The sequence below is a fragment of the Saccostrea echinata genome, unplaced genomic scaffold (genome assembly GCF_033153115.1).
Source record: "Saccostrea echinata isolate AGI-Se365-2 ecotype Australia unplaced genomic scaffold, CSIRO_AGI_Sech_v1 ptg000052l, whole genome shotgun sequence".
Lineage (NCBI taxonomy): Eukaryota > Metazoa > Mollusca > Bivalvia > Ostreida > Ostreidae > Saccostrea > Saccostrea echinata.
Window position 1 is genome coordinate 13,019,873 of NW_026889801.1, and position 11,232 is coordinate 13,031,104.

The following is an 11,232-nucleotide window of genomic DNA, read 5'->3' on the forward strand; positions in this document are numbered from 1 at the left end:
ATGGAAATTTTCAGTGATCTCCCCCCCCCCCTCCCCCCCCCCCCACTCACACATAGAGTATGCAGTATGGTCACCTTTTTATTGTCAAAGTTTTGATAAGGTGACTTGTCATATTTTAGTTTCTCCCTGCCTCGGCCCAGCTTCCCCCTTCTCCACTTTGTTAATCAATTTTAAGTGTCTGCTTGATGTAGACAAACTTATACTCATCTAGAATGTTTGATCTCTGACACCCCGTACAGTTAAACTTTGTTAACTCAAACCCTTGGATATATCGAAGTTTTAATTGATCCAATCAAGTTGCATGAGATAACGAGCGTTGACTGTATGCATTATGGGGATGATGTCTTGTACTGGTAAAGGTTACTTCTAGAATGAAACAATAATATATCCTGATACTGTGAGAGAGAGAGAGAGAGAGAGAGAGAAATCCCTTTTTGAACCTTTTTTTTTATTTTTAAACAATTTAATAAAAATATACGTATTTTTTTTTTTTACTAAACAAATTTTTTTTAAAATCCTTCCATAAAATGATAGGTGTGAACAGCAACTTGATACGTTTCATTAGAAATATTACTATATATCTTATTTTCCAATGAATGAGGTTAAAATCAAACAAGAAACGATGGAAATGTTACCCAACGGTTAAATCATCGGGATCGAGATGCCTCTCATACTTCGATACGTATACGGATACGGATACGTATACGGATACGTCAGATAGAACAATCTCTATTTGTAGATTTTAATTAGTTTATAATCTATATTTTATAAATCATGCCAAGAAATTGATCCACAATTGGGCCAATAGTTTTACATACAACGGATCGAAAAAAAAAGTCAGTTCAACTTGCATGGAAGTATTTTCATGTAGTTAGATCATATCTTTTTTTTTCAAATCATGCCCCCCTTTATTTTAGAGGGAATTAAAAAGGGGGGTTTAAATGTAATAATGTTTATGCAACTAGTTTTTATGTTCCCCTGGAAAAGAGGCCATATTGGTCTACCCCTGTTTGTTGGTCAGTCGATGAAAAAAGTGTTGTCTGGTCAATATCTCGAAAACCTTTTGCTTTACAAGCTTGGTAGACGTAAATGGTTGTCAATTTACCAATTGAAGCATAAGAGGAAAGAAGAACATATAAAAAGGTTCAGATTAAAAAAAACAAACTTTAAAATATGCAAATATTTTTTTGCGAACATGATACACTATACTGATGAATTTTCTCCTAGGCTCATCAAAGTGAGAAGTTATGTGGTGTAATCGCATGCAACAATTATTCATCATGTTTACGTACATCATCTGGAAAAGATGTGTGTATTGCAACTGGTATGTCATCAATCATATTTTTCATTTTAACTAGCTTTCGAGTTTCCACATGGGTAGACATACATGTATTTATGTCTACTTTATAACCATAAAGTTATTGTTATTTCTTTCCAGCTGCTAATTAAAGCTGGTCCGAAAAATTACTGTGCCTCAGTTTTGCTTTTGTTTGGGTTTTTTCGGGGGGGGGGGGTGTTTGTATTGTATTGTTTTATTTTGTTTTTATTTTTAAACACATTTTCAAATGTTCATTTTTTTCTTTTTTTTTTAAATTCCAAAATAGATATGCTTATTTAATGAATTGTGGTATAATTAGAACAATACACCAGGTTCAATCCGATCTTACAAATACGTCACATACTTAAGAGGAAATGCCACAAAATCTAGTTCTTTTTTTATTTAATTGCATCGTACTAGGAAAAGTAAAAGAAGTACCTGGCCAGTCACAATCATTGAAATTGAAATTATATGTTGATTTCTTTAAAGAATGAAATGTGAAGATTATTATTAGCAATCAGTCTAAAAAGTCTAATTAAATTATGCAAATTGAGATCATATTATATTTTCATATTTTACACAGAGTTCCTTGTACCTACTTTACATTATATGTACCTGTATGTAAAAACATTTTATTTATTCGTCTAGATTGTTCAGAACCTCTTCCGACACTGAGGAATGGTGTCGTTAGCAGTCGCACTGATTCTCCTATATCCGCTACTTATGGTTGTATCCTTGGTTATACTGGTGTAGGTTCTAAGAATACTATATATTGTCCTCCAGGAGGAAAATGGACCTCATTATCTTACAGGTGTGAATACCCAGGTGAGTTCTTCTTTGGCACTTTTTGTTAAATTGTATATTTATTCATAAATCAATTCTCAATTTTAAAAAAAGTACGGATTAGTAATGTTCTTCATAAACTTTTTTTTTCAATTTTGGGATCATTACATTCTCAAGAAACATTTCAATTTCTGAGTTTTCGACGTTTTTCTGTCCTCGGCGTTCGCTAAAGTGAGGGATATAAAATATCATTCGTCGATCTGTTTGTCTGTTAGCCTGGCTGTCAAAAAATTTACAGTTGTCATCGTTTCATTAATAAGAAAAGATAGAGCTTAGATATTTTACATATGCATTTCTTGTAAAAATACATTTCCGAATGTTCTATGAATTTTTACTTAATGAAAAGGTAGATGCATTTTATGCATAAAATGGCCTTGTATATGTACATGTGTAGATATACCAATTTATTGACTAACGTCCTTCTTACTACCAATCCCTGCTACAATTTTCCGCTGAGAGCCCTTATTAAGGATATCAAGGAAACAAATTAAATTAATAGTTATGATGAGGAAGGGTGCCTCTTCCAAAATAGTGAATTTCATTGCTCCTCTCTCAGGGGTTCTGGAATTAGGGCTAGGCTCTAATTATTACATGTTTAAAGAGAAAATGCATTAATTCTTAAAAAAAATTCTTCTCCTCTGTTCCTAGTTATTAATGAAACAAATGCATAGTAATGATTGGGGCAGATACCTTCTCCAAAAACTGTGAATTACATGGCCCCTGGGTCAGAAGTTCTGGTGTTAGGGCGGGGCGCTTATGATAATATAGTGAAAATGCATTGACTCTTTAAAAATCTTCTCCTCTGCTCCTGGATAGTAAGCCGATGAACTAAGTAAAGTGTTTTGATGAGGAAAAGAGCCTCTTTCAAAATTATGAATTTCATGGCCCCTGGGTCAGGGGTTTTGGAGTTAGGGTGGGGCTCTAATTATTACATCATGAAAATGCATTAGCTCTTTAAAGATCTACTCCTGAAAATTGCATTAGCTCTTTAAAGATCTTCTCCTGTGCTCCTGGGTATTAATGAAAAAAAAAATAATGCATAGTAATGAGAGGGACAGATGCCTCTTCCAAAATTATGAATTTCATGGCCCCTTGTACTTAGTATGTGTGCATTGGGGTGTCCTGCTTGAAGATAGAAAGAGTTATGGTCATGTAAATTCAGAGATCAGAGTTTAGATTGCTAGAGTCTGCTTGAAGTTGAGAGTGCTGGTAAAATTTTTTACTAAGTTTATTGTATAGTCAAGAAGCAAGTGTTGGTACCACGAATTACCAAGTAGCAAGCAGGTCAGTTGTTTGTGTAGCAAAGAGGCATCACCTCGAGTAAATATACATGCATTATAGATTTCTGTGTGTACTTAATTGTAGCACTTTGCAAGTGACCAAAACAATATCTGTACATACTGAATAGCTTCACACTAGGAAAGTGTCAATTGTATTTGTATATTTTGCCTTCATTATCATCCCTGTAAGACTTGGGAAAACCAAGAACGATCCCAGGGAGATCACTCGGGTCTCACTTGTTACAATAAGTAAGGATAATTTTACCAGATGTTTAAAATTCTTTGGCTAAGAAACTTCAATTATCAGTTTCTTTTATACTTCTTTAAATCCTTTCGGTATTGTATTATACTCAGGTGCCCGTTAACGCCCTTGGGCCTCTTGTTTTTTAATCTCATGAAATAGAACTCGGAGTGTGACATTCAAAATCTTTAATATTTGCCGTGAATTTGGCTCCAGAACAAACTACTTTGAAAAAACGAATAGTACATGTATTATGGACAGATAAAACATGGCGAGCAAGACAACTTTCATATAAATATATGCTATGGATCATTGCAGCCTTACCAAAATAAAAATCTGCAAAGCGGCGAACCACAGTTCTCTGTTTTCGCTTGTTTTAAATGTACATGTGTGCCCTCAATATTTTAGGTCTCTTTAAATTGCTCAACGTGCTTTTTTGGTTTCAGAGGTCTTATCATTAATTAAACGTTTTCAGATTACAGCCTTGGACAAAGAGATGATACCGAGCAAATTCTTCCAGCACATGAAATGAAAAAGCATTTGACCATTCTAGAATGTACTTTCAATATTTTCAGTACAGGGTGGATGGGGTCCCTGGGAAAGCTGGTCTTCGTGCTCCAAGGACTGTGACAGTGGTGAAAAGACAAGGAAAAGAAACTGTAACAACCCTTACCCAATGTATGGAGGGGCGGATTGTTTTGGATCCTCAACAAATAAATCGTCCTGTAATACAAACCCATGTTACGGTATTATATCTCATATAATGCACTTTTTTCACATGTTCTTTTGGTAAGAAATGTGAAATAATCTTAAATATGGGGGAAAAATCTCCATTTGAGAAATTAATTCTTGAAATAATGATTTCTTTTTTTTTTTTTAATTTAAGAAATCTTTACAAATGTACTCTCTATATATTTGATACATTATTATTTTCACATTTAAACAAATTCATTGTTTTACCTTCGAAGGTCTCAGCATATAATCAATAATATCAAGACTGAACATATTTTGTTTTAAGACAATACTCTTTTGTTTTTTGTATTTGGGTTAAATGAAGAATATCGTAATATACAATTCGCGTTCGACAATAGAGATCAAACGAATTGTATACTGTGTTTATTTGAATATTCAAAAGTTTAATTTGATTGACTTTTTATAATCGAACTGTATTAAAAAGACAGTAATGCCAGTAGAAGTTTGCGTTAGAGTGTTTTATCGTAGATATTCTTAATTATGTTACAGGTGGAGGATGGTTTGGACGAAGAAAGAAATAAGTCTCCTTCTGAAGGGTTTTCCGACAACTTGTACCTGGATATGAGATATACGCTTGGTACAATGTATATATACGTAACTGCTGTGCTTTATGAAATTCTTTGGCATGACATGTAATAACATCATGGCATTTTGAGTAGGGCTGGGACGATATATCGAGATATCGATAATATCGATTCAATGTGAGGATGATACGCATATAGATACGTATGAAGAAATATCGACATATCGTAAAGAAATTTCTGACTTGTGTTTTTCTTTGTTTACTTAACATTTTGGGTTAAATATATATAATAAATAGGCTAAATATAAACATGAAATACATAATTAATACCACTTGGGTAAAATGATTTTGTTTTACAACAGATACACAACTTCTCTGAATAAATTATTCTTATTTGTGAAGAAATGTTTCATTCATTTCACTCCAAAAAATATTTTATAACCAATTCAACATATCGTATCGTGGCTCAAATATCGTGATACATATCGATATAGAAAAAGCTGTATCGTCCCAGCCCTAATTTTGAGATGAGTTTAATTGGTATTAGTGTTGTTTTTGTGACCAACACCTACATGTACCCGAAATCAAGACACATTTTTTGTTTAATTGTCTTTTTATGACCAAATCAGAAATTACACATTTGAAGAACTTTACTATTACAATTTTCCATCTTTGAACGACTGTTAAAAATTAAATATTTTAATGTCATTTTATCCAAGAAAACTTGCAAAGTTCATGGTACAAGCTTATTCAAAGAGACATAAACATTTGTATAATTGAAAATCACGTGATGTATATTATAGTATTTCTTAAACAGATTGTTGAAGGTGACATAATATAAAGGTCCATTGGGCCAGGTGTTTGTAAAATGTGATATAATTCAGTGATTATCTGTTTTGTTTAACACATGTCACTATGATAAATAAACACTAAGACTACATACCAATTAGCCTCGAGTCCGATTTATTTCATTTTTCTAATTAGTTTAACTTTATCAGAATATTTAACAAATTAAACCTTCGAATGCATAATGCACAAAAATAGAAATTTGATATGTACAGTAAAACACATGTCAACATTGCTTTTCCATGGTTTAATACTTAAATATGTAGACAATGGGCAGCAAGCGATACACAAAAGAGAAAAAAGAGAGAGGGAGGAAGAAAAAGAGAGGGAGAGAAAGGAAGAGAGAAAGGGATCGAAAGAAAAATTGGCCCCCAAGTCGCAAAAAAGAAAATCTATTTTTTTTTTTTTTTGCTGTGCTTCATGACCTTACGAACTCTCCAGTGGATCGATCCCGACAATAAATCTATAGCAAGACTAATTTTTGAGTTTGATTTTTTATGGATTTTTCTTCTTTTTTAAAGCCAAATGATATGAAAACTCCAAGGAAGGTGTAAAGACCTCTTATTATTCTCTGAACAATTAGTTTACTAGTTTTTTTTTCATCACAGGAAATACTTTGTAACTGTGTGCCAGAAAAATATTTTATGAAGTAGACCCCCCCCCCCCCCCCCAAAAAAAAAATAATAATAATTACAATGTACGAGGGTTGTCTTAATTAATCATGTTGCATGTTGACATACTTTTCTTCATGTTAACATAATTTATCTTGCATGAAGGGGGCAGAAATATGCCACCATAGGACACGAATGCTGGACAACTCGCCCCCAAGACAACTCGCCACCTATTTAGGACAGCACGCCCCCGATTCAGGACAACATGCAACATGAATATGTCAACATGCAAAATAATTATGTTGACAAGCAAGATTCCAAACTTTATTGAGAATCTGATTTTTAATGTTTGTAAAATTACTTACTAATGCCAGTATACGACATCATACAAGCAAGCTGCAACAGAAATATGTTGACATGCGACTTATTATGCATAAAATATTTGCCGGTCCATTTTTGTAATTTCCAACTAGACTGTGCCTCGTTAAGTTATCTCCATTTAGTTTTTACACGGGTAACAGTACTGTTTGGACCTTGACTGCTCAACATACAACTTGGCCATAAGTTAGTCATATAATTTCGTGTTTTTACACTGTATATTTCACTGAAAATACGGCCAAATTCAGGCCAGTTTTCAATGTTTTATTTTTCACTAGATTATGCAGAACAGATTTTATTCTTTTTTCCCCAAGAATGCAATAATAAGCGAAATGATGCACTTATTGAAAGAAAATTAAGAAACCATCAAGGGATTTTTTTTAGAACAAAAATACTATGATTTAACTAAGATTGAATGACCATACAAAATGTATATTTTGCACATTCGTAAATATTTTGTATTTTCGGCTTGTTTATGAGTCAATATATTTTACATACGCAATCTTATAGAATTCTTCTTGAACGTAAATCAATGTTAATAAAAAGTTTTTACTGTAACAATGAAATAGTAAATCAAAGATATTGAATATTGCTTAAGGGTAAAATACTTATAGGATAGTGAGGACAGATGAAAGATGCATTTCAAGATCAAAAGAGTGTTTGACACTAATTATAATTGAGTTAAAACGTTTAGATAACAATTAGCGGATTAACGCAGGTGAAATAATGGGCGGTAACCTTTAGCGATGGTCAGTCTTGAGTAATAAAGATTGACAGTGATTGGATTGATAATCTGATTAATTTATAATTGGAAATGCCAATCAAAGTAAAGAAAAATATTTTATAAAATGTTATTTTAGTTAGAGTAGAGAGTGAGAGAAAGAAACAGAGCTAGAGTAAAGATACATGTACATTTAAGTTAAAAAGTGTCCGTAAAAGCCGTAACCTTTACCTCATTGTCATAAGGTCTGTCTATCCGTTTATTTAATTATTATTGTGAGTTTCCCCATATATATTGTACGGAATGAAGAGTAACTGATTCCCAAGATTGTTATTATATATTTTATTAACGTTACTTTAATAAATGTGGTAAATATTGCGAGTGTTGAGCTCATTCCCTAGTAACTGCCAAGGTGGAGACAGCACGACAAAACGGGCTGTTAAAATTGTACCATAAAATTTTTATTTGGTATTTGACACGCGATCATAACAACGCCTACTGATAAAATTATCTGAAATTATTTGAAGAAACTGAAAAATTCTCTGCACTCAATGATATTATAAGATATGAGGAACAAATGATGTGCACAGAACTCTTTTGCCAAAAAGACATTTTTCAATGATTTTTTTTTAGTGAAAAATAAATTTATGTATTATAAATTTGTGTAAATTCCATAATTTTTTTCTCATCTTTGTGATTATTTTTTTTTTTCATCTGTGACATTTATCTTTACAATTTTTGTATAACTTGATAAAAAGTTGAATATTCAACAGTTTCTCTGAAATTCTATTGCTTACATTGTTGATATTTATTTTTCTGTTCATTTGGCACATCATACATCATGGAAGGCAAGACACAATATCATAAAAAGATGGAAAACAGTACATGAGTATAATCAATTTCATAAAACATCTTTCTATGTGTTTGAAGATCTGACCAAAAACCGTTCCTCGATTTCATATCATACAAGACAATGGAAAAAAGCGAGCAATCAAATATAACTGGACGGACGATGGCAATATCTTTGTGAAATACCATGACGACAAATTTAAAAATTGCACGCGAATCGATGACCTTAAAACACCACCAGGTGTAGAGTCGCAGATAAAAGTATATGCCAGTGCAGCCATGGAAACAGTCGGACTTTCTTCTTAATGGCTCCACTGACTATATATATATATACCAAGATGTCAGAATCCAGTCTGACTATACATACACAGAAACCTGGGTAAAATTTGTTAATTTTGCTCTACGAACACAATAAACAATGCACATATTCTGCTTTTAAAAATTTTATGTAGAATTTTATACACTTACTACGGAAGCCGGTAGGTGCCAGGTAGAAAAATATTTTATCTGGCGACCGCCAAATAATTTTCTGGCGGCCACCAGATAAAAAGATCTGGCGGCCGCCAGAAAGTTATCTGGCGGCCGCCAGAAATTATATGGTGGCCGGCAGATAACTTTCTGGCGACCGCCAAATAATATTCTGGCAGTCGGCAGATAACTTTCTGGCGGCCGCCAGATAAGTTATTTGGCGGCTGCTAGATCTTTTTATCTGGCGGCCGCCAGAAAATTGTTTGGCTGTCGCCAGATAAGTTTCTGGCGGCCGCCAGTTATTTATGTGGCGGTCGCCAGATAATTATTTGGCGGCCGCCAGATAAAATACTTTTCTACCTGGCACCAACCGGCTTCTGTAACTTACCAAATGTATTCGTGTAACTCCAAACCACGTGCACTTAGACTAAGATCTAAAACATGGAAAATTTCTAAAGTCATGTGAAAATTAAAGAAATCAATAAGATCAAAACGTACAACATTTCAACAATTCATACAACCATTCCCCATGATAAATTAAAATGCATCCTTTTTAACATCATGGACAGCTGCTATTTCAATAGAAATGGAACTCGTAAATATACTTACCTTGTTATTGGTCATTTGCAAAACTATTTTGTTAAAAAACATTCTTATTGTACACACAAGTACTCTGAAGTTGATATCAAAAAGATGCATGAGATTTTGATTGACAATATCTATGTAGTTTTTGGAGATCAGGTCTTCCAACAATCTGTTGGAATTCCCATGGGTACCAATTGCGCCCCCTTATTAGCAGACCTATTTTGTATTCATATGAAGCAGATTTTATTCAAAAACTTCTACATGAGAAGAAGAAAACACTTGCTATGGCCTTCAACTCGATATTTAGTTTATCGACGACGTTTTATCAATCAAAAAGACACCGTGACGGAAAAAGGAGAAAATTTACAAAAGTAGAATCTTTGCATGACACACGCAAAATTGTGTTCAATTCTTGAAAATGTTACGTATCAGAAAATTACAAGTTTCCGAACCTAAAAAATATACTTTTATGGAGAAAAATAAAAGTAAAAATAATTTTTCCTTGCCCCAACACAAAAAAATATTGCTTCACTTCTTACTCTTTATTGTACGCAAGCGCAGAAAAGTTGAAGAATTTAGCATGGTGTCAATTCCATAGATAAAAATGTTGGATGACCGAGGATTTTGATACAGTCTTCAATAAAGATGATCAGAACTTATTCCCCCCTTTTGCTTGCTCCAATTCAATGTTGTTTATAAGTTTTACGCTAAGAATAAAAGTCGCGTGACCTTGACATTGTTGACATTGACGAAAACAATTATAAAAGCAAAAGTTACAACGTTTGTTTTTCCGGCACTTACATTTTGCAATTCTTTTCTTGCTTCACAGTGCAGTGGAGTAGTCAAAACTTCGCTTTATTAATATTTCACAAATTAAATGTTTTGCTTTATGATACACTATTCCTAAAAGAAACACATGATTTTGACTCATTATGCAATATTAACAATAGTTACTTCCATTCATATGTCGACTCGATATATCAAAGTGAGCTTGCAATAAAAGATACCACAGGGTCTGACACCTCTGTTTCATATTTGGATATTTTACTAGAAAAATACATAAATGATAACCTAACAGCAAAGCTTTATGATAAACGCGATGAGTTCAATTTTTCAGTCGTCAATTTCCCTTACGTATGTAGCAATATATCCTTATCACCTGCTTATGGGGTTTTGTCTCCCAGTGGATTCGATACGTAAGAGGATTCTCTACGTCCGAACAATTTCTATAAGCATATAGTTGACAACTGTTGAATGCTCCTAAATATTCTTTGCAGTTGACCATTAGTTGAATACTCATCTATTTTCTTTGCAGTTGACCACTGTTGAATACTCCATTAGTCAGTGCATGTTGCATTTTTAAAAAAAAATGGAAGTAGTTTCGAAAACCTAAGGCTAGCAGTACAGTGAGTCCACATGTGCTTGGAGAAGCTGCCATGTCTTAGCTGAGTAGGAAAAGTCAAAACAATGGGACTAATAAAATGATATACATCTATATGCATGTATGTTTATAAAAAAGCAATAAAAATTAATTGAGCTGGCACATTCTCTCAAGTTGCTATGCCTCCTTTATTTTCTGTGCAGAAAAAGTAGATTTAGTATAAAGCAATGGCATATTTTTACCAACAACACAATAAGAAACACAAGGCCTAAAATAAAATTGTGTGTTTCGGGTAACCCGACCTAACCAATAAAAATGCGCCAGTCCTAATTTCTCTTTCAATGTCCGTATTTATCCGTTTATCCGTTTAAAATTCCTATTATTTCTAAGTAAAATTCGTTTTATCAGAATATTTTTTTCTCATTCCTAAGAAAG

The 11,232-nt window shown here is 33.2% G+C and overlaps 1 protein-coding gene across 1 annotated transcript in view; it reads left to right on the plus strand.

Annotated features, from left to right (window-relative positions):
- LOC133204123 (hemicentin-1-like) overlaps positions 1 to 5,085 on the plus strand; it is a 34,319-nt gene extending 29,234 nt beyond the window's left edge. The window contains exons 2-5 of the mRNA XM_061339892.1: positions 1,228 to 1,324; positions 1,967 to 2,143; positions 4,258 to 4,428; positions 4,925 to 5,085. Of these exons, the coding sequence (XP_061195876.1) occupies positions 1,228 to 1,324; positions 1,967 to 2,143; positions 4,258 to 4,428; positions 4,925 to 4,956 (477 nt within the window). The 3' untranslated portion in view covers positions 4,957 to 5,085. The remainder of the gene's footprint in view (positions 1 to 1,227; positions 1,325 to 1,966; positions 2,144 to 4,257; positions 4,429 to 4,924) is intronic.
- The last annotated feature ends 6,147 nt before the right edge of the window (positions 5,086 to 11,232 follow it).